This window comes from Vulpes vulpes, chromosome X, assembly GCF_048418805.1.
Source record: "Vulpes vulpes isolate BD-2025 chromosome X, VulVul3, whole genome shotgun sequence".
Lineage (NCBI taxonomy): Eukaryota > Metazoa > Chordata > Mammalia > Carnivora > Canidae > Vulpes > Vulpes vulpes.
In genome coordinates this window covers 77,252,242-77,276,262 of record NC_132796.1, presented here as the reverse complement: position 1 = coordinate 77,276,262, position 24,021 = coordinate 77,252,242, and the positions used below count along the sequence as shown (strand labels likewise).

At 43.2% G+C, this 24,021-nt stretch overlaps 1 protein-coding gene across 2 annotated transcripts in view; it reads left to right on the top strand.

The window, feature by feature from the left end:
* The window catches only part of MORC4 (MORC family CW-type zinc finger 4), a 53,403-nt gene extending 35,840 nt beyond the window's left edge, over positions 1-17,563 (top strand). Inside the window, exons 11-17 of one of the 2 annotated variants that reach the window (XM_072744515.1) lie at positions 951-1,079; positions 2,545-2,613; positions 3,192-3,243; positions 4,625-4,800; positions 14,990-15,677; positions 15,982-16,265; positions 16,585-17,563. In XM_072744515.1, coding sequence (XP_072600616.1) covers positions 951-1,079; positions 2,545-2,613; positions 3,192-3,243; positions 4,625-4,800; positions 14,990-15,677; positions 15,982-16,265; positions 16,585-16,738 — 1,552 coding nt within the window. In that variant the 3' untranslated portion in view covers positions 16,739-17,563. The remainder of the gene's footprint in view (positions 1-950; positions 1,080-2,544; positions 2,614-3,191; positions 3,244-4,624; positions 4,801-14,989; positions 15,678-15,981; positions 16,266-16,584) is intronic. The other variant, XM_072744514.1, reaches the window with a different exon arrangement.
* The last annotated feature ends 6,458 nt before the right edge of the window (positions 17,564-24,021 follow it).

Here is a 24,021-nt window from a genome sequence, read left to right as displayed (position 1 = left end):
TCACTCTAGTGAAATGGCTAGTATAAGAGCGGCACAAATGTAACACACACATCATGCTTCTAGGCTAAATTACATGTTTCTCAAATTGGCCCTTGGTGCCCCTCTGTCCTCTTTCTGCTTCTTTTCTCTAGCCTTCTCCCTCTAGTCTGCTTTTCACACTTTAGATGCTGACTGCTTCGATTATATATATGGACCACCTCTTTTCATTCACAGAGAAATACATTCACTATGAGGTGTAGGTGACCGGGTTAGGCTTCCTGCCAGGGATGGGAGTGGCTTTGTGTCTTAAGCATAGAAGTCTAGAAGTATTTTACCTTTATTTAACCCAGTTGTTGGACTGGACTCCCTCCTCACACTTGTAGGAATTTTTAAAAGGTTAATGTTGGGAATATCAACCTAATAAAATTTTGATTGAAGTATAAACAAAAACTTTTGAATGGAAAAAAGAGAGGACTAGGGAGTCTGCAGAGAAATGAGGGAGACTTTATGATGATGAGCTTCCGTGACTCCCACAAATGCATTTCAAATCAGTCACACAGTTGGATAGAAGCAAATAAAATGAATCTTTTGGTTTTATTTCTTGGTAATAGTGTTAACATGTATATTTATATGTATATAAATGTTTTCCTAGTTAATTAATTTTAGAGTTAAAATTATCCTCATTTGCTTAGAACAAGAGATTCTGGATAAACATTTACTTCCATAAATAATGGTAGCTTACTATGTTGAATACTTGTTACTGTTTTTTCATATCCATATCTGGCGTAGTTCTATTATTATCTTATTTGTGAAGTTCAAGATATGCATTTTAGATACCTGGATTATAACATTAGAGTTCTAACACATTTCACGTACAAAATTTTGTTCTTTTACTTTTAGGGTGTGCCTTTCTAACAGAAGGGCACAGAGCTAGGATATACACAGTCATACCTCTATTTTCCTTCATTCAGGAAGATTCCTGACCAGACATGGGTACAGTGCGATGAGTGTCTTAAGTGGAGGAAGCTTCCTGGCAAGGTTGATCCATCTACATTACCTGCAAGATGGTTTTGTTACTATAACTCCCATCCAAAGTACAGGTAAGATTAGGACTCAGTACTTTGGCAGAGAAAATTGCTGATTTGCCTCTATATTCTAAAAACGCTTTTTAAGAAGATTTTTTCTTTGAGTATAGTACCTTTTATTCCCATGACTCGTTCATTCCATAAGCGGAATCCCTCTCTCTTTCACTCATTTTGCCCACTAAAATACTTTTCATCTCCAGCCCACACTCTTCAGCCTAACACCGGAGCCCCTTGCTAACTGATCCCACCCTACCTATCCAGCCTCATTTTCCACTGTATTCTTTAGCCAGGCCTGTGGCTCCAGTGTTCCCCACATGGGCCATGACTGTTCCCTCCTCTGTGACTTGACAGTGTCATTCTTCTTGTTTACGATGACTTTCTGCATTCCATCTGCCTATCCAAATCATATCCATCTGGGAAGCTGAAGTATTTCTGTGTGATATACTTCTCCTGTTGATAATAGTTTACAGTGATTTTATGCTGGCTTCCTGTGGTATTTAATTCTTGACATTTGTTCAATACGGTTTTGTATTTTTTAGACATTTTGCTTATGTATGTACTTCGGCTCTTCAAGAGATTGTAAACTATTTGGGAACAAGGGCTCTCCCTGGGCAGCAGTGGGATTGTGGGACTGGAATGTGGGATGGAGTGCTTGGGAGTCTCATTTCTGAAGCCTGAATCTTCAGTCAGTTTACACATAGCCAGGACATGTAGACTTCCAGGACACTGCCTCCTTATAAAATGGGTATACCATAGCGTTTCCAGTTATTACTAACATTTATATATTTGTTCCTAGGATTGCTTTTGACCACTGAATACATTTTTGAGTATGCCTTTCGGTGTTTACTCATAAGTTTCTCTTCCTTGTGCTTTACATATAGCAGATCTCTTTCCATTTATAGACTCTTCCTTTCTCTCCTCTTTGCTAACCTCCGTTGTGTTGTTTTTATGATGTAAGCTCCTAATCCCTTATTGCTTCTCTCTGTCATAGCCTCTGATTTTCTTCTTCAGGCATCATCACCTCATTTAGCTAGTCTCATGCTTCTAGACTGCCCCTTGGGAATACCTTCTCAGTAAATGAGGCAAAAGACTCAGGTTCTGGTCTCTGTAATGATTTCTTTGTATGGAACCTCAGGCAGGTCTCTCCTGTGCTGGAAATCCACTGTGTAAAAATAGAGCTTATGCCTCTTGCTGTCCACCAATAGTAGGATTTTTGCAGGTGTCAGGTACTTTGAATGTCTTGGGAGAAAGGTAATGTATGCACCAAAAATAATTAGGTGACAGTGTGCCTTGAACTAAGAATTGCTACATGCTAACTTGGCACACAGGTTTTGTAATGTGGGGGGAATCTGAACTCTGTAATGTCAGGGGATTGTTATTAGCCTCCAAGACCTACCTTGTTAAGGCTATAGGGAAACTAAAGGGTAAGACCAAAGGGCACATGTTGTTTCCAAAAGATGATTTCTTCTCTGTATCACAGGAGATGCTCTGTTCCAGAGGAACAAGAACTCATCGATGAAGACTTATACTTGAGCAAAGCTAAGAAACAGTTGAGTATCTTTAAGGTTCTAGATCATACAGCCGACGGGCCTGACCCTTCCTAACAGGACAGGGAAGTTTTGAGAAGAGAGATTTCTTTCTTTCTTTCTTTCTTTCTTTCTTTCTTTCTTTCTTTCTTTTCTTTCTTTCTTTCTTTTTATTTCTTCTTTCTTTCTTTCTTTTTTTCTTTCTTTCTTTCTTTCTTTCTTTCTTTCTTTCTTTCTTTCCTTCCTTCCTTCCTTCCTTCCTTCCTTCCTTCCTTCCTTCCTTCCTTCTTTCTTTCTTTCTTTTTCTTTCTTTTGTGTTTTTTTTTGGCTTTGAATGAGTTCCCTCTCCCTCCCCTGTTCTCCCAATTCTTTATTCCTTCTAGTCGTCTCCTGTGTATCTTAACTAGTGATTGTCTTTTGTCCCTCCCCTCCCCTCCCCCTCACTCTTTGGGTGGGGGCAGTTGACCTCTCTCCAGCATCATTTACTCAGTGGGGCCCACTAATTTGGCAGGGACATTATGAGCTAAGGCTACAATTGGTAATCCATTTCAGACAGAGAAATGCCATGAGTGAACTAAATAGCCCTCTTATCTTCTCCTAGAGATCAAGCCCTTGAGAGGAAGAAGCTGCTGGTGGACAATGAGAACCACCAGGTGAGAGACAGTCTGCCCTTTTTCTTTTCTCATGCAAAATTTTCCCCCAACAGAGGACATAGGTTGAAGGAGGCAGCTGTCTTGAGAGCTGCATAGAAATAACGAACCACTGCTTCTGGTGGTCTTTTTCCCATGGGATCTTTTGACTTTGCTTTGATCCTTTGATCTGCTGTTACTGATGTTCAGATCACCAGAAATAGAAGAGCCAAAGTCATTTATTTCCCAGATTTGGATTTCGCACTGATACTGGACAGTCACGTTCAGTGTCACAGAATATTCAGGATTGTGCATCCTCGTACAGGCTGCTCTTGTTTTTCCTCAGTCTCATTTCTTCCAGAATTCAGGGGTGATTCCTTCCTCCTTCCTCTCTGGGAAGAAGGGGTGGTTCTCTGTGCCCCTTCCCTATCCCTGCTTCCAGGCTGGCTGGCTTTATAAAGACTCTGCTGTTTTGAATTTTCAGGAGCACTGTCTCTCGGACATGGTTGCCCAGCTCCGGACGCTGAAGGGTGCAATAAGGTTGGCCGTCCTCTCAGGGACAATCCTTTCCTGACAGCCACCATAGCACCCATGTATCTTCCCCACCCAACCTCGCCTTTCTGCATGATTTTCCTCTTGACCCTCTTTCCCAAAGATATCTGCTAGTAGCATGTTAGATGCACCTTCTCCCCCACTCAATCAGGGTAGGTCAGACTGGTGAGGATAGAGGCAATCTAATACTAATTCTTCTGACATCCAACCGAAAGCCAGGTATATGAACATAACAGGTTTCATACCCTCATGTCTTGGCCTAAGAGTCTGATCTGGAGATCAGGAGATTTCCTGGGACTGCCCTGTCCTCATTCAGTTTACCTCCCCTTTATATTCATCCACCTTCATCATTTATGCTGTCTCCATCAGCTGGCTCTCCCACAAGATCTTAGATGCATGTCTCTGTGTGTGTGTGCACTGTGATTATGTGTTAGTCTCTTGCATGCATTTCTCCGAAACCAGCCCTGACACTTGCTGCAATGCTTAGCCCCTCCAGCCCTGCCCGCATCACAGATCTCAGAGGAGTGAAAACCCAGCCTTAAACTGGGCCACAGGAGAAAATTAGATGGTGATTAGGGGGCCTGGGTTTATGTTGTGGGTTGGGAAACTCTAGAAGCCAGTAAGTGAGTTAGGGAGGTCTGTAGGTGTCCAGCTGCTAAGGTTATAACCAAACTGGGCTCAGTGTTCGAGTGTACATAACTGCGCGCTGTTTGTTTGCCATAGGAAACCAGTTGTTTTTTTTTTTTTTTTTTTTTTTGGCCAAGCTTTTCTCCTAGCATCTGAAGGATTGACTCATCCTTTGCTGTTTTGTTTGAAATTAGGATTATTTACGAATCACTTCTTTGTTTGCTAGGTATTTGTTAATCCACTGAAGATCCCTGCTATTCAAAATGTGGATGAATTGAACAATAAGACAATCGGATATGAGGGAATCAATACTCCTAGCTGGCCTCCATCTGTTGGAGAAGAGAGCAGGACACCTTCTCTTCAGCTTAAGCCTCTGGACTCCAGTGTTTTTCAGATATCCAGGTGGGTCAGAAACATAGTCTCTTCAATAATAAGCCTCCGGGTCCATTTTCCTGTAAAGTCAGCTGGTATGGTTATCATGTTTATGTTTTTCCTAATGTCTAGCAATGGACTTTGGGGGAGACGCACGATTTTGGGTCAGTAGAGTTGTGTGTTGCATGTAATTGCATGTTTTCAGTATTACTGCTGAAACTGCTATGTCAAGTCTGTCTGTCTCTCTTTGGAGGTAATCTTCTGACAAGTACTCTTTAATGTGTTATGTAGTCACATTACATGGGGAACCATGTTAAGTGAAACAATGGACATGAAAAGTCTTTGAAAAGCATAATATACAATCCAAATGTAAGGTGATGTTACATAGAGAAGCATTATTTCTCTCCCCTAAGTTGATGAATATAGAAGTCCTGTGGGGCCCCCTAGGCCTAGCACATGTTGGCCACATATCAGAAATAACTATTAGAAGTTTGCTGTGAGGCAAGCCTTCTAGTTCGTTGTCTCCTAGAATCAATTATGAATGTGAGTTTCGTTTTGGGTTTTACTTGTCCATCTTCTAGCACCTCATTGGTATAATTTTGTTAGTCTTCATAACAGGAAGGAGCATACCTTTTATTTTTCTTAAATAACAGGAGTATGTGAAGTGCTGAAAGATATGACTGCCCCTCTACTACCATGAGACTGGAACTCAGGACTCCTAATATGACTTGCCTTCTCCTCTCTACTATGCTTCTCACTTCTGGCAGGGCCAAACCATAAGGCAGGTACAGAGTTGCTCCCTAACAGTAGAAAGTAATGTAGTTGTCGATTATGTGACTATTATGTAATGGGTTGTGACTTTTCATTGACCCTTTTCATTTGGGATATCTTTTAATATATTCTAGGTTAGAAGCAATGGAATACATATCAAGGTGAAAAAGTAACTCCTGGCTTTTTCCCCTAATGATACTGATTCTTTTCCTTGTCTCTTGCTTCATAGGTGAGTCTTTTCAGCTTCTCACCTAGACAAACATCTCTACATGTGTGCAATCCCCTATTCTGTGATTCTTCACAATTAAGCCCTGTAGATAACTGGAAGGACCCCATGACTCTCCCTGAACATGAACAAAAAGTCTCAAGAGGAAGTAAGCTATTAGGAGTGAAACTAATAAAACTCCAAAGGAGAGCAGCCCGGTGGCTTAGCGGTTTAGTGCTGCCTTCAGCCCAGGGCCTGATCCTGGAGATCCGGGATTGAGTCCCATGTTGGGCTCCCTGCATTGGAGCCTGCTTCTCCCTCTGACTGTGTCTCTGCCTCTCTCTCTCTCTCTCTCTCTCTCTCTCTCTCTCTCTCTCTCTGTCTCTCATGAATAAATAAATAAAATCTTAAAAAAAAAAACTCCAAAGGAATTAAATGAGAATCTGTGAGCTCATCTAGAACAGTGCCTTGGAAGATAGTAGGCACTTGGTAACTAATGTTAAATTGGAGCCCTAGGGAAGGAGCTGGTTCTAACATAGAACTGTGCAGCAAGACCTAGTCCAGCCAGTCTCAGGGCCTTGAGTCTAATTCCACTCTGTTCCCATCCATAGTTTTCTACCCCCCACTTTAGGTCCAGAGTGACATCCAGTAAAGTGCTGTGCATTTTTGAAGCACATTGTTGCTTTTCTACTTTGATCTCCTTGAGGTGATCATGCACCGGAATTGCCATTGGCATTTCAAGGTGCTGTTGCTCTCAGAAGGCTATCCTTTCCCTGCTGGGACCACTTTCTTTTGCTTTTTCTTCAGTGTCTCTTTTCTTACTCTAGAGTGGTTTCTCGTCCACCTGAAGGAGATAACAACTGCTGATACATAAATGTGTGTATTTGATGAGTGCAGTATGGCAGTACGTCCATTGGGTGGCATACTTCATCAATCTGTAATGGGATTTCTGTATGAAATATTTATGGAACTGCTATGTCCAGATTTGGGTTTTGGCTGTAGAGGACAGGTAAACTGCTTCATTCGTGTATAATTTTAATTTGAGAATAATATCCTTTCAAGGGAAAGACAGAATATGATAGTTGATGTTGCTAATGTCATGCTTTATGTAAGGTCAGTAAGCTGATTGTGTCATTATAAGCTACATGTATAAGGAGATTCAGATCGATTGCAGAGTCTGTCTTTTTTGTAGGGAGAAATGAAGGTATGCTAGTTTCATAAAACATACAGGGTTTTCTTGGTAAAACAATGTTAATGAAATAATAGGTTTAGTCAGGAGTTACAAAGGTCTCCTTTGTTATTAATCAAAACCTGAAGCTGGTAAGAGTCCTTGGGTCATGTAGTACAGCCTTCCAACTCTAGATTAAATAAAGCCCACACTACACAAGAGAGTTTTTAAAGGTTCTAGCAGGGTAAGTTCTGTGACCCAGCAGGGGCCTCAGAGGGGTCATTGGAAATAGCTTTGTAAGTTTCACAAACTAGCCAAGGGGATGGGAGGACTTGCAGTATAGAATGGACTCAGCCAGTATGTAAGCAAGCATAATCTTCCTGCTTATTTCTGTTCAAGGAAATAGTTCTTTTTGTTCATTCACTCTGCATACATTTGAGTGCTTGCTGTATGAAAGGAAATGTTCTAAGGCAGTCATGGAATCAAGAATGAAGGAGCTTATGGTAGTCTAAGTTAGATACATAAGTATCCCCAGTACATGCTGGGTTTCATATGTGTGGTCGCAAACTTAATATTTAAAGTACCCACTAGCATATGGATAGAGGAGACAATTAGTAGCTGTAATTTATTTAGATATTTAGAGACCCCTTGAATAAACTATACATCAAAGGCTAATTTAAATAGTTCATGTTTTAAAAGGATAACAAAAAAAAGAAATTACACTGTAATAGTTGAAGGAGTTGAAGACAGACTTTCTGATGTGTCTAAAGGCATATTTGAAACCACAGACACAAGGTAGAAACAGAAGAACAATTTTGTTAAGTGAGTAAGATTGATTCAGCAGCCAGTATTAACAGTTTAATGAGAGAGACTTCCAGAATGGAGAAATGAGGAATGTGACAGACTCTCACCAACAAATAACCGTCTGAGTGGAAAATATTTTTACACAAAACAAAACAAGCATTTGAAGCTCCTGGGGATTGTCCCAGAGGCTTACAGCAAATAAACATCCATTCAAGAAAATCTATGAAATCTCGGAGAGAACGGCAACAATCTTCAGCATTGAGCTTGCTGCCATCCCCCTCCAAGCTGTATTTTACCCAAAAGGGGGGGAAGGGGGGGCTCAGGGAGCTCTAATCCAGGTGGTTGTGGTCAAGAAGCTAGGAACTCCTCTTTCCCTTGCTCCCATTCTACAGCTATGGTTTCACCACGGTCAGAAAGACCTCTAACATTTCACATGTTCCCCAGGTCTGTCTTGCAAAAGCTCTCTTCTGGACCGACCCAGTAGGACTGGGTCTCTCTTCTCCCACCCAGACCCCATTTAGGGTGGAAACACTCATCTAGGGGCAGCATGCCAGCAATACCAGACTCTTATTGCCCCAGCCACAGCTTGCATGCATATAGGGCAGAAGTTCATACCTGAAGAAGCAAGCCAAGAAAACATTGAAGCATTCTCAAAAATAATGGAAGTCTTGGTGAACCATAACTGAGGGCACTCATAGCTCTATGATACACATTACAACAAGCAAAAGGGCCAAGCGGTCAGAAGTTTGGTAACAGAGCAAAGGAAAAAGTCAAGGAGACCTCTCCTGGGATCACAGTCAGCTCTGGTATTAGCAAGGCTGTGCATAAGCACAAGGCTACGGTTTACTCAGGAGCAATCTGGCTAGGACATGAGGTGGGCTTTAAAGCAGCCCTCCAGCCTCACACAGATCAAACAACAAAGGGGACAGGGCCCTCACTGGCAGTAGGGGCTTAAACATGGCCTCTGAGGAACCACTGACTGAACAAGAAGCTTTTCTGACCCAGGGGCAACCCCTAGGAAACCATACTTAAAAATAAATCACACATACGTATCCTGGTAGATGGGAAGACTGTGTGCATGCTCAAAGTTGTGCCCTTTGAGAGGTGATTAGAGAGGGAAAAGTCAAGCCACTTCTACTGGGCTGGCTGAACATGGGGCAGAAGTAGATTCCTTGAACTGTAATAGCAGCTTCCAAAGCCACACATACATCCAGTGGAACTGCTATGTCCCAGTGGTAAAGGGTAAAAATCTAACTGGCTAAGAGGACTTAAACATAATCCTTGATCAGTAAGTGGCCTGATGCTGACCCCAGGGTGACTCCCACATTGCCAGGTGAGAGAGAAAAACCCAGAAATCTGAGCAGGAATATTGGAGGCTGCATCCTGTAGCAGAAGTAGATTTCATGGAGACAGTTCAGCCAAGTCACTAGATAACCAACCAGGCAAACAACAACAACATCAACCACTCAGGGAGATGGTAGCAGTATCCAGAGGTGCTATACTGTGTTACCTAAAATATTCGTATGTCAGAGCACCTGGATGCCTTGGTTGGTGGAGTGTGCGACTCATGATCTCAGGGTTGGTAGTTAATGCTCCACGCTGACTGCAGAGATTACTTAAAAATTAAAAAAAAAAACTTATAAAATATCCAGTCATCAGCCAACAATTATGAAACATGCAAAGAAACAGGAAAGTGTGACCTGTAGATAGGAAAAAGCAAGAAGCAGATAATAGAAACTGCTTTTAAAGAGGCCCACATGTTGGATTTAGCCCACAAAGACTTCAAGGCAGCCATTATAAGGAAGGGATAATTCGGTGATGGGCATTGAGGAGGGCACTTGATATAATGAGCACTGAGTATTATTTGCAATTAATGAATCACTACATGCTACCTCTGAAACTAAAACAAACAAACAAAAACAGTGGAGACCAGAGGGCAGTAGGATCACATATTCAAGGTAGTAAAAGAAGGAGTGTCAAGCAAGAAGCTGAAGTCCAGTAAAACTATCTTTAGAAAATGAAGAGAAAAAAAAAAGAAAATGAGGGTGAAATAATATATTCCCAGGTAAACAAAAGCAGATGGAATTTGTTTCTAGAAAAACTGCCTTTCAAAAAATACTAAAGGGAGTTCTTTAGGCTGAAAGCACGTGATAGATACCAAAGAGTAATTCAAACTCGCATGAAAAAAAACAAGAGTACTGGCAATGGCAATTATAAAAGGCAGTATAATGGCGTTTTTCCCAGTCTCTATTCTTAACTAATTTAAAGAATAATTTCATAAAACTATATGTGTGTGTGTGTGTGTGTATATATATATATATATATATATATATATATATATAATTTTATATATGCATACAACTTTATTGTTGGGCTCATCCAACAGATGTAAATGTTTGACGATGATAGCATAAAGAAGGAGAGTAGGACCAAAGCAGTACTGGAGTAAGGAAACACCATAGTAAGAAATGTATTTTAAAATATCCAGATATACAGGAAATATGCCTTAGATTCAAATATATAAATAGGTTGAAAATAAAAGAGTGGAAACAGATATACCATACAAAAGCTGGAATGGTTATGCTACTATCAGACAAAATAGACTTTAAACAAAAAATGTTACCCAGAAATCCAGAGGGACATTTCATAATGACAGGGTTTATCAGGAAGATGTAACAATTACACTTCTATGTGGACCTAATAAGAGACCCCAAAATATATGAAGCAAAAGCAGACAAAATCGAAGGGAGAAACAGATATCAATAATAATTGAAGACTTCAGTGCCCCACCTTCCATAATGAATAGAAGATCAACAAGGAAACAGAAGAATTGAAGAATGCCATTAACCAGCTGGACCTGACATAGATGTATAGAGCACTTCATATTCTTCTCAAATGTACATGGAATATTCTCCAGGATAGACCATGTGTTTACAAAACAAGCCTCAATAAATTGAAAGGATTGATAGTATACAAAGGTTTTACTCTAATCACAGTGGAATTAAATTAGAATCACCAACAGAAGGCGATTTGGGAAATTCACAAACACATGGAAATTTAACAAAACCAAAAGCTTTTGCATAGTGAAGGAAACCATCAACAAAATGACAAAGCAGCCTACTGAGTGGGACAAAATGTTTCCAAATTATATATCCAATAAGAGGTTACTAATACCCAAAATATATAAAGAACTTAACACAGCACCAAATAATTTGGTTAAAAAATGGGCAAAGGGCCTAAACAGACATTTCTCCAAAGAAGACATACAAATGACCAACAGACACATGAAAAGATGGTCAATCACTCATCATCAGGAAAAGGCAAATCAAAACCACAATGAGATATCACCTCATACCTGCCAGAATGGCTAAAATCAACAACACAAGAAACAATAGGTATTGGGGAGGATGTAAAAAAAGGGGAACCCTCCTGCACTGTTGGGATTGCAAACTGGTACAGCCACTGTGGAAAACAGTATGGAAGTTCCTGAAAAAATTAAAAATAGAATTACCATATGATCCAGTAATTGCACTGCTGGTATTTACCAAAGAAAATAAAAACACTAATTTGAATAGATAATATGCAGCCCTAGGTTTATTGCAGCATTATTTACAATAACTAAGATATGGAAGCAGACCAAATGTTCATTGACAGATGAATAGATAAAGAAGATGTGGTATGTGCACACACACACACACACACACAGAGTGAAATATTACTCTGCTGTTAAAAGAATGGGATCTTGCCACCGCAGCACTAGAGGGTATAGTGCTAAGTGAAAAGTCATATATAGAAAGACAGATACCATTTGATTTCACTCCTATGTGGAATTTACAAAACCAAACAGGTGAACAAATTTAAAAAGAGACAAAAAAAAGAGTCAAATAGAAAAACCAGACTCTTTAATATAGAAAACAAATTGGTGGTTGCCAGAGGGGAGGTGTGGGGGGTAGGTAAATAGATAAAGGGAGTTAAGAGTAGACTTATCTGGATGAGCACTGAGTACTGTATAGAATTGTTGAATTGTTATATTGTACATATGAAGTTAATAAAACACTACATTAACTATACTTCAAATAAATAGCCACTGAAAAATTTAAGAAAGCAATTAGTAAAATGACTCCATTTATAGTAGCTTCAAGAATACAGTATTCAGGAATAAGTTTTAACAGAAGTGCAAGTAAGCCTTGGAAACAAAACCATAAAACATTATTGAATGAGATTAAGGAAGAACTAAATAAACGGAAAGACATTTCATGTTTATGGATCAGAGGGTACAGTGTTGTTATGATGGCAGTAGTCCCCAGATTGAGCTACAGATTCGATGCAGTTCCTGTGAAAATGTCAGCTGTAGACAGACAATTAAGGTGTATGATAAAAGAAAAAATGAGAAGAAACCAGCTATGTAGTTGGAAAAGAATTCTTGGTATGTGAACCCAAAATTAATCCTTATTAAATGAGTGAAGACAGGTCTAGAATAAGAATCAATCCCTAAAGGGAAGAACCAGACCGTTACTTATAGAACTAGTTAAGTACTAGAACCACTCAGTAAAATCCACTTCTTTTCCTCTCATTCACACAGTAGTTGCTTTCTGATTTCCTCTTAGGTGCAGATTTTTGTTCCTTTCTTCCCACCTCGCAGTTAGTTAAGCTCTATTCTGTAGGGGAGCTTATACTTTAGTCCTTCCGGTAGGGAACATACGAGACACACACACACAAGGTAAAAAGTGATGTGTATTATAATAGAGAGCTAGGGTGCTATAGGAATTCAGAAGTAGCATTTGAGCTAGTCTTAGACATACAGTGTTGGGTTGGAGAAGGGCATTCCAATCAAAACAAGCAGCATGAGAAATCATGGGGCATTTCTTTTGGCTGGCATCTTTCAAGGAAGCTAGGGCCAAGTGATGTCCCAGCTCTGCCACTGACTACCTCTATGACCTTGAGAAAGTTAACCTCTCTACATCTGAGTTTCCTCTTTAAAAAAATTCTGACAAACATACCACCTACCTCAGAGAAAATGGAATGAGACCACACACGTTAAACCCTTATCACACTGTCTGACACAGAGTAAGTGCTCAATAAATATTTTTTGTGGTTCGGAATGGAACACCAAGCTAAGACAGACGTTTAAACTTTTATGTTGTGGGGAACAACAGATAAAGATTTCAAAGAAGGGTGTAACAATCAGGGTAGTGCCTTAGGAAGATTATTAACTTGACAGCAGGTGATCGGAGGTGAGAAAAGGGGAGACTGGGGAGAAGCCATTGCAGTGGTTCAGGAGCAGTTACATGAGCTCAAACCTGGGTGTCGATAGCCCATAGACCTATATAAAATCCTGAGTTGGCTGGTGTCATCCCACAGATCAGAAACCTAGGAGAGGGGACAGGTTTGAAGTTGAAAATAAAAGGCCACTTTTATACATCCCGAGATACCGGTGGGGACCACCAGGAAGGAATATGGGATGGGCAACTGGAAGTGCACCACTAGAGACCAGGGCTGGGAGGCTATAGCCATGGAGTTGTGTGAGATTACCCAAGGAGAGAAATACAGGGAGGGGTGATTAAGGGCAGAACCCCTAGAAATGGGAAATGGAAGAGAAGGGAGATCATCATGGGGATCCTTGGGTGGCGCAGTGGTTTGGCGCCTGCCTTTGGCCCAGGGCGCGATCCTGGAGACCCGGGATCGAATCCCACGTCGGGCTCCCAGTACATGGAGCCTGCTTCTCCCTCTGCCTGTGTCTCTGCCTCTCTCTCTCTCTCTCTCTCTCTCTGTGTGTGTGTGACTATCATAAATAAATAAAGAAAAAAATATTTTTTTAAAAAAAGGGAGATCATCTGACTCCAATTGCCTTTCATAGAACTGTGGTGTTGCTATCTGGTATCATCCACCCTTCCTCCCTACCTCCAAACTGACTGTTCCTCTCTCTCGCTGCATACCACAACAACACGGACCCTCTGCAGTGGCCCCTAGCATGCCAGAGAGGAATACATTTGGCCTCACCCTGCCCCTAAATACTGTTGCTTTCCCCCTAAGGTTGACACAGCAATTTCTGTTAAGATGCAGACCAGTTTTCTTTCCAGGAGAACCCTAGTTTCGAGGGACATTCAGGGCCCTGTGAGAAGCCAAGTTTTGAGATGTCTTACAGATGTTCTCAGAATTTGCAGAGACGAGTGGGCGGATGGCCTTGAAATACTGTACTGTGACGTGGCTGATAGATAATATGCTGGACTCTTTCTCATCAAAAATTTGAAAAGTGGTTCTCACCTCGAAATGTCATGGTTTTGTGCAGGGAGGGCCAAAATAGTTCTCAGGGTAAAAAGGATGGGGGAGGAAAAGAGGGGGAGGTCCCATCCTCCTGGCTGATTTTAAATTGCCTATAGATTTCATTGGCACCAGATTCATTGGTTCCTTTGAGAACAGTTAGTACATATAGCAGCCAGAAATGGAAGGCAATTTGAGATTCCTATCCTGTACTTTTCCTGAAGAAATGAGGGAGTGCCTGTTTGCCCTGGCAGAAGGGAGTTCTTTTGCCGTAAGAGGGAAATGACTTGAATTGGCCGATTTAACTTGTTTGTTTCCAACAACGACGACGAGGGCCCTGTGTTTTAATTAACTTTTACAAGTGAATAATGGGCAGTAGTCACAATCCAGTTGGCTGGCAAAGGAACTGCGTGGTGTTCTGTTGCAATAATAAAAAAAAAATGTGCCTAAGTCTTTGAAACTGGAAGGTTTTTGTGACACTTTAAAATTAACGAGCTGGCTCAGTTTTCCTCCGCATACTCTACTAGGCTTTTTATGACCTTTTTTTCCATTCTCGTGTCAGAGGATTTTGCATGTGTGTGTGTGTGTGTGTGTGTGTGTGTGTGTGTGTGTGTGTGTGTGTGTTTCTGCCTTTCTTTGCAGTTTGGAGACTTCTGAGTTGGGCTGGTTTCAGTCCTACTTTCAGAATTCTTACCAAGGTCAGTCAGCCTGGTCTCACTGTATATCCAGATGCTAGCTCTCATACCTTTTGATTTCACCTCTCCCTTCAGACTGGTTGCTGTCTCAACAAGGTGGATGAGTGCAGAGTTTGGTGTTCCAGTGGTGGGGGCAGGGGTAGGTAGAGTTGTATTCCTAACCCAAACTGAGTGTGGTTAACAGCTAGAGTCTGCTCTAATACATGGAGTTTGGAGAGAGGCTCCAAAGGAAAAGAATATGCCTAGCTTGTATTTCAACAATTTAATTTAATTTTTAATTTAAAACTAACATTTAATTTTCCCTCCTTCTTGCAGCAAGTACAAATGGATTCTGGGAGAGGAGCCGGTAGAGAAACGCAGAAGGCTCCAGAATGAGATGACAACACCTCCTCTAGATTATTCCATGCCTGGCCCTTACAGGAGAGCTGAGGCAGCTGCCGTCTACCCAGAAGGGGAGAACAGCCACGAGAAATCCAGTTCAGAGAGAAGCACCCCGCCATACCTTTCTCCAGAATACCCAGAAGCAAGCAAGAATAGCAGTCAGAGCCGGGAGGTTACAGTGCTGTATTCAGGGGCCCCAGACCACCACCATGGGTCCCTGCTCCATGAAGAATTAGAAGACCAGATGCCCAGGTTGGTAGCAGAAGAGTCTAACAGAGGCAGCACAAACAAGGAGGAGGCACACAAGGGACCTTTTGTAGCTGTGGTCGGCGTCGCCAAAGGCGTCCGAGATTCGGGGGCTCCCATCCAGCTGATCCCCTTCAACAGAGAGGAGCTGGCCGAGAGGAGAAAAGCCGTGGAGTCCTGGAGCCCGGCACCCTACTCCTCTGGGGCCTCTGGCGCAGCCCCAGCTACGGCCACTGGGGGACCAGGCAGAGGCTTCGACGAGAGCGGAGGCCACAGCACGCCCAAGATGAAGAACCACAGGGAGCTAGAAGAACTGAAAAGAACCACAGAAAAACTGGAACGCGTTTTGGCCGAGCGGAATTTGTTCCAGCAAAAGGTCAGGGCCACACCTTACTTCTGTGACTGAGAGAGCGTTTTAACCTGGAGAGCCCAGAGACGAGGCTCAGGTGGATTCCCTGGCCTGGGAGGCCTCAAGGCAAAAGACACCATTGAATCGTTCTGTGCCTTGTCTCATATTGAATGAACGAGAATGGGCTTCCCCTCCCGTATTTGGGGGAATTGGGAGAAGGTCCCTAAGTGGCCCATGTATGGAGTACCCGTGGAGTGAATGTATTAGGGGACACACCTTGGCACGCTCGTAGCATGTGGGGGTCATTGCGTTTCTGTTTCTTGGACTGCAGGTGGAGGAGCTGGAACAGGAGAGGAATCACTGGCATTCCGAATTCCAGAAAGTCCAGAGTGAATTGGTGACCTACACCACCCAGGAGACGGAAGGCTTATACTGGAGCAAGAAACACATGGGCTATCGCCAAGCTGAATTCCAGATTCTGAAAGCTGAGCTGGAGAGAACCAAGGAAGAAAAGCAGGAACTGAAAGAGAAACTGAAGGAGACAGAGACGCACCTGGAAGTGCTGCAGAAGGCTCAGGTCTCCTACCGGACCCCAGAGGGAGATGACCTAGAAAGGTTAATTCCTAGGGTTTAGTTCTCAGTTTGTGAGTGCTAATGGGAAAGCAGGCCTTAGGACCCACCCCCCCTGCCCCGTCACTGGCCATAGATAAGGGAGGAAGCCTTAATTTAGAGACCACCAAGGATCGAGGAGTTACCTAGAGAGCTGCAGTCGGCCTCCCCGTGCTCAATAATAGCACCACGCTTTCTTCTTTCTGCCTACCTAATGGATGCATCATTATTGAGGAATGTAGGCCCGCTTTTAAGGGGCTTCATTTGGTTCTGATGGCTAATGACTTCATGTCATCTCTTCTGCCCCCCTCACTCCATCATACAGGGCTTTGGCCAAGCTTACGCGGCTGCGTATCCACGTCAGCTATCTCCTTACTTCTGTCCTCCCTCACTTGGAGCTTCGTGAGATCGGGTTTGACTCAGAACAAGTGGATGGGATCCTGTATACGGTGCTGGAGGCAAATCACATACTGGATTGAGCACCGGACTATATACTCTATATACCCTTCTGTACCCTACCCTGCTCTTTTGTCTTCTCTGGTCTTCTCTTATCTTCACTTCTCCCTCCCCTCCCCTCTCCAACCATCCCCTCCCTTCTTCCTCCCTCCTTCTCCCCCTCGTTCCCCCTCTCCCCATCTCTCTCCTTGTGTGTGTGGTCTCTTTCTCCTTCTCACCTTTATGCCTTATATAGAGAATATTTGAGTAAATCCTGGCTCTTACTCAGTCTGCTTCTTATTCAGTTTTGGTGTGGAGAAAGAGGCTAGTTTCATAGGCTTTCAGGAGTTCCAGGAACAGAAAAGCAATAGTCACCAAGCCAGGTGACCTGAAAGCTTTAATTTTCATGACGTAGATACTTGACCTGTTTCATATCCTTTCTGAAATGGTTTGTATGCACTTAGGTTCAATCAGTCAGCAAATACTGTGTCCAATGGAGTAGGTGTTGGGAGATAAATTAAGAAGTATAATTCATGGTTTCAGCCTTCAAGAATCTGAACAACCTAGTTGGAAACACAGGACACACACCACATTAACTAACTGGTACAAGTGAGTGATACAGACATGCTAGGGAGGTTCTGGGGGAGGAAGGTGAAGGAAGGCTTCACATCAGAAATGGGACCTAAACTTAGATTTGTTTAAAGAACAAGCATGACCACGCTGGCAACAGTGACAACAATGGTGGTTCTTTAGATGATAGGACTATGGTTGATATTTTTTTCTTCTTGCTATCTTCCTGCCTTTTTCAAATTTTCTATAATAAACCCATTATTCATCTTACATTGGAAAAAATAAATTGTTTTTAAAAAGAATGAGCAGGTTTGGATTTAGATCTCAGATGAGAGACTCTTGAACATATAATGTAATTTTATATTTATGATTGATATTATATTTAGCATCACCTCCGGAAGAATAGCATGTCCAAAAGCAGGGGAAAAGCTGGAATGTGAAAAGCACATTCATTTGGTAGAAGCGATGGGTTCGTGTAAAGGGAGCCAAGGTTGAATAACAGCCCATCTCCCCAGCCGCACACAGTATTTGCACTTTCATAAGTTCTGAAAAAGAAATCAGGGCTCCCAACTCAAAAAATATGTGCCACCAGACTGGGATTTCAGGTAGTAAGGGAGCTATTTTAGAGCAGGGAGATCTATTTACTATCCCTCACTCAGAACAGTGCCGAGGAAGGGGGCTGCTCTCCTATTACCTGAAAATAGTAAAACCTATACCCTTGTAAAAGTAGACATTTTGTTTACTCATTGCTTTATTGTGTTTATATAGAACGGACTCTCCAAAAAGTTCAAGGCACTCTTCATCAGACGTTGAACGATGAACACATGAAAATATACCAACAATGAAAAGAAGTAGGAAGGGAGAAGCAATCAAAGTGGGAGAGGTGGGGGCGGCGGGATCAAGCAATGGCAATAGGATTAGGTAGTGCCAAGGAATGTTTTGGAGATCTGTTCACTTTTCCCATGCAGAGTTACTTTGGAAAACCCTCCCGAGCCAGGTACTTCCAGTGAGACTGTAAGGAGTGGGAGGAGGCCTGAGCCAGGCTCCACCAGCAGAACCAGTGCTGATAGTTACCCCGGGCCCCACCACCCATCCCCGGGCCCTCACCTCTCCGCAGCTCTAGCCTGCCACCTGATTCATCTTCAAGCCAGACATTTGGGGCATAATATCCAAGGCCCCAGTTGTCTAAATAGAAATAAGTACTGAAATGGGGATGGCGGCGGGGAGGAAGCACATTCAGCTATCCTCTCAGCAATCCTTACTCTTCAGAGGGGGTGCTGTGCAAAAGTGGGACTTGGCCTGGAGGCAGGCAACATGGATGGAAGGTGGTGTCAGAAAAACATTCATAGTGTTGAAGGTCCAGCCTGTGGCGGAGGGAGTGAGCATGTGCGGCCATGTGTTGGGTGAGTGAGGGGCAAAGTAGGAAAGAATATGGGAAGTTGGGCTCTTAAGAAGAAAAGGGGGGGTGCCTGGGTGGCTCAGTGTCAAGCAATTGCCTTCAGCTCAGGAATTGATCCTGGGGTACTGGGATAGAGTCCCGCATGGCAGGCTACCCATGAGGAGCCTGCTTCTGTCTCTGCCTGTGTCTCTGCCTCTCTCTGTGTTTCTCTCACAAATAAATGGATAAAATCTGTAAAGGGGAAAAAAAAAGAAAAAAGTTGGAGAAATGTCACCACTCTTTATGAGCACTTACTCCCCGTCCATTTCCAAGGCCCAACCCAGAGGGCTGCTTCCAGCAACAGTTTACGTGTGTGACTCCATTTACTACAATGCCGATTCCAGAGCTTCCCCTTTGTTACCTATTTGCGGTGAAACCACGCCAGCGTGAGGACCTTTTAACCAGTGTTAAATGCCATGATAGATTAAAGAGTGCCCCCCAGCCTTACCAGAGTTGGTCCAGCATGGAGGCAAAAGCCACCCAGAAACCAGAAGTGGGCACCTCCTCCTGGCTCTCCTCTTAGGTTAACATAATGATAATTGTCCTTTCTAACATCCCTCCTATTCACCCTTTAACTTTTCCTTTTCCCAATCAGCCTTCAGGCCCTGATCATCTCATGCCTGTAAAATGGAAATCAGCTCATCACTGGCCTCCCTTTCCTCCTGTTCTTGTGCCTTCCATCCACTCGACTGTCATGAAACTGCTTTGGATGACCTCCTCAGGGCTGTGCCTCTGCTCAAAGACTCGCTGGAGCTTCCAGAGCAAGAGCAATACAGAGTCCCACGTGGCCGGCACTGTGCCCTCTAGACTCCTCTTTTTAACATTATAAGCACAAACCTCATTCCATCCTAGCTGAGCCTTTTTTTTTTTTTCCCCCAGTTTCTGAACCTGCCCAGAGATGTTCTACTCCACCTTTGCTATTCAGTTCCCTTCACCTGGAATGTTCTCCTTCATCAACTTTCCTCTGGCTCGAATGTCAACCTCCCCCACCCCGCAAATTCCCCCAAGTAACCCAGCCAGGCATAATGTTTTCTTTGAAGATGTAAGTTTTGTGTCACTCACAAGGCTTTTATCGCAAACTTCCTTGTCCTGTCTTCCTATTAGAAAGCTCTAGATTCAAATAACTAACTGCCTACTTGACATTTACATTTACATGTCTCACAGGCATTTCAAATAAAATTTGTTAAAAATAAACAGTGATGGGACGCCTGGGTGGCTCAGCAGTTGGGCATCTGCCTTTGGCTCAGGGTGTGATCCCGGATTCCTGGGATCAAGTCCCACATCAGGCTCCTTGCATGGACCCTGCTTCTCCTCCCTCAGCCTGTGTCTCTATCTCTCTCTGTCTCTCTCTCTTCTCTCTCATAAATAAATAAAATATTTAAAAATAAAAATAAAGGGATCCCTGGGTGTCTCAGGGGTTTGGCGCCTGCCTTCGGCACAGGGCATGATCCTGGAGTCCCAGAATCGAGTCACACATAGGGCTTCCTGCATGGAGCCTGCTTCTGCCTCTGCCTGTGTCTCTGCCTCTTTCTCTCTCTCTCTCTGTGTTTCATGAATAAATAAATAAATCTTTAAAAAAATAAATAAAAATAAACAGTGACACACCCCAGGACAGTTCCTTCCCGCAGTTATCCTCATTTTAGAGAATGGCACCTCCATCCACCTGTCACAGAAGCTAGAAACCTGGAAGTCATCCTTAGTTTTCCTCTTTCGTAGTCCCCCACATCCAATCTGTCAGTTCTGTTGCCAAAATAGATCTTGACTTCACTGGCTTTTACCACAGCCACCTTAGTCCAAACAACCAGCGACTCCCGCAGATAATTGTGGCTCCCAACTGGTGTCCTTGCTTCCACTCTCATTCCCACAATTGTCTTATCACAATAGCCAGATGTAAAACAACAACAACAACAACAACACACACACACACACACACACACACACACACACAAATCAGATGACATAACTCCCTGCTGAAAGCCCTCCAATGACTTCTCATTGCACTTAGAATAAAACCCACCCTCCTGGGGCCCTTGGGTGGCTCAGTGGTTGAGCGTCTGCCTTCAGCTCAGGCCATAATCCCGGGATCCTGGGATTGAGTCCTGCATTGGGCTCCCCACAGGGAACCTGATTCTCTCTCTGCCTCTCTCATGAATAAATAAAATCTTTTAAAAAATCCACCTTCTCTACTTCGTCTACTTTGTGTCTTGCAACTTTTCATCATTACTCACTTTTCCTCTTCCTCACCATGGTCTTCCCACTGACACAGGTCAGGCTCTTATTTACCTCGGAGCTTTTGCCCATACTGTTTGCTCTTCTTTAACACCCACCTCTCCAATTCTTACAGTTTTCTGTTACCTATCTGGCTGTTTACTTTCAGTCATTCAACAAATACTGGCTACCTACTATGTCCTGTGTGATACACAGTGGTGAACACAGCACACACGATGTCTGTGTGTCTCTTTGCCTAGTAAGTTCCATGAGGGGAAGGGCCACACTGGTATTTGCCAGCTGCTTTATGCCCCAGCTTAGCATAGTACCTGGTTGATAGTAGGTAATCAATAATTCTTTTTTTTTAATTTTTATTTATTTATGACAGTCACACACAGAGAGAGAGAGAGAGAGGCAGAGACACAGGCTGAGGGAGAAGCAGGCTCCATGCAGGGAGCCTGACGTGGGATTCGATCCCGGGTCTCCAGGATCGCGCCCTGGGCCAAAGGCAGGCGCCAAACCGCTGCGCCACCCAGGGATCCCGTAATCAATAATTCTTAATGAATGAGCTAATGATGGGAACTTGTCGATATTTCCATCTCCCTCAAGAGCCTGTAGCAGCACTTCATTCATAGAAGGGGTTGGCTAAATCAGTGTGAGCTAGGTAGATAAAAACAGACAAAAAGCACTTCAGAATGCATGAGCTGGAGTGACCTAGCGTTTCTCTTAAGCTGAGTTTTCGTTTGGATAATTGGAAAGGCTGCCAAAGGCAAAAGGAAATATGGCTGTTCTTTCCCACAGACTCCAAATGTTATCAAAAGGAAGCTCCCTAGCATGCAATTTTAAAATACTGAGACTTACAGACTGCAGTCAGGAGAAGTCTATAGAGACCAGATCGTGAGAGAGAGAAAAGAATAAAAAAAACATTTCTGAAGAGGTCTTCCATTCCCTTTTGCCCAGAGCAGTGATAGCATCTTTCAAGAGAAGACACAGGGGTCCTGGGTGGCACAGTCAGTTGAGTGTTTCTGCTCTGGTGGTGATCTTGGGGGCCTTGAAATCGAGCCCCTAGTCAAGCTCCATGCTTGGCTCAGGGCGTGCTTGAGGTTCTCTCTCTCTCTCTCTCTAAAATAAATACTTTTTAAATAAATAAATAAATAAATAAATAAATAAATAAATAAATAAATAAATAATAAAATATTTAGAAAAACAACAGGATAAACAGGAGCTACCCATAAAGAGTAGACAGAGCAAGCCTCTCTTTTTTCTATTTTCTACAAGAAAATAAGTCCCTGGTACATGTCAGGAAGCCAGTACATGCTTGTTGGATGAACAAATGGGCAGCTAGCAGAGGACCAAGTCAGAGACTTGGTGGCCCCCTGGGTGGGGGGCAGAAAGATATGGTTGTCCATGTCCAGTGATTGCGAATAATCTGGGTCAATAATTTAGAAGCAGAGGCTTAATTGGCAGGCTCTCGGTTCCCAAGGGCAGTCCCCAGATAGAGCACATATCAGAGTTCTGTACTATGTATGAATCAAAAGCTCTCTCTGTAGTACCACATTAGGAGTGAAGCAGGGGGTATGCTCAAGAAAGCTAGGGATGAGCTCAGGCCGAGTCAAGTGTAATTTCCCCCAGAGAATAACATGTTCTTCGTAACAAGGACACCCCCTAACTTACTTCTCAGGCAGAGAGGAAATTCAGGGACTGTGCTTTTTTAAAGATTTTATTTATTTATTCATGAGAGACACAGAGACATAGGCAGAAGCAGGCTCCCTGTGGGGAGCCTGACGTGGCACGCAATCCCAGGATCCCAGGATCACGCCCTGAGCCAAAGGCAGAAACTCAACCACTGAGCCACCCAGGTGCTCCCCAGGGGCCATACTTTCTGAATCCAAAGTCAGGGCACATGGTTGGATAATGAACTAGATGGTTGGAAAGAACTAACCCAGATAGTCTTGAAACTTTAGTCATTGAGACACACACAGCATTCATTTTCTGCAGAAGGAATGTCTTTTTGTTACTTGCCTCCATCCGCAAGTCCAAAGTTTTGGTGTGAATCATCTGAAACCCCAACCCTTTTTAGATGAGATTAGTTCAGATGGTTTGGGTGCCTTCCATGTGCCAAAGACATTTCACACCTCTGAACACTGAGTCCTCAAGGCCAGGCAAGATGACTTCAGGCAGAGGCTCAGGAAGGTACTCCCAAAAGGTCTGATTTTCCACAAGGCTATGGAAACCAGTGAGGATGGGGAAGGTAGAGGTGTGTGGGGAGGGTTTTCCAGGTTGTAGGGAAGAGTATTTTAGTAAAGTCCCAAGACTAGGTGGGGGGAGGGGTTATGAATCAAGGAATACCCAAGTGTGTTAGAGGAATGTGAAATTATCTCATTTAAGCACCAGGAACAGAATGGAGAAGGGCCGGAGAAGGGCCAGGGCATATCAGTAAGGGGATGGGGGTGGGGGCAATGCTAAATCTGTTTACCAATGGCACCCTTGTAGGCTACAAAATAGGAAAGTGGTGGTTGTATCTCCACAACCGTCCCAGAGTTGGGGGCATTAACTCAGATTGCAGTCCCCTTGGAATAAGATTTTCTCTAGAAGTAGGTCCTGATTGATCATGGTTCTGTTCCGCCTCAGATTTTTTGCAGATCTGGATGAAGGGCAAAGAGCCATCACCCCTCCTTTCTTCTCTACCTTTTCAAGTCTGCTCTTCCTCTGGTCTCTGTCAATGGAATCTGATGAGTCGAAGTCCACCCAAGGTCTCCAAGGTATTTTGACTTTTGGGAAGAATCTTGAGGAGTTTTGACCCAAGAAAGTATCCCTTGCTGGTGTAGATTCAGATCTGTGGTGGGAAATATACCTTGTCATCTGCCCCTGCTCCCCACAGGCACACATTTTGCTGTGACTTTGACATGACCCTCTGGGTCACCAACATGCTTGGAACACAGTTAATCACTTGTCGAGAACCTGCTCTATGCCATGACCACAAGGAGAGGCAGGCATCATGTCCATTTCACATTTGTGGAAACTACAGTGTAAAGAATTGAAGTGACTCTCCCAAGGCCACACAGAGAGCCAAACTGAACCTGGGTTTGTCTGACTCCAAAGCCCAGGCTC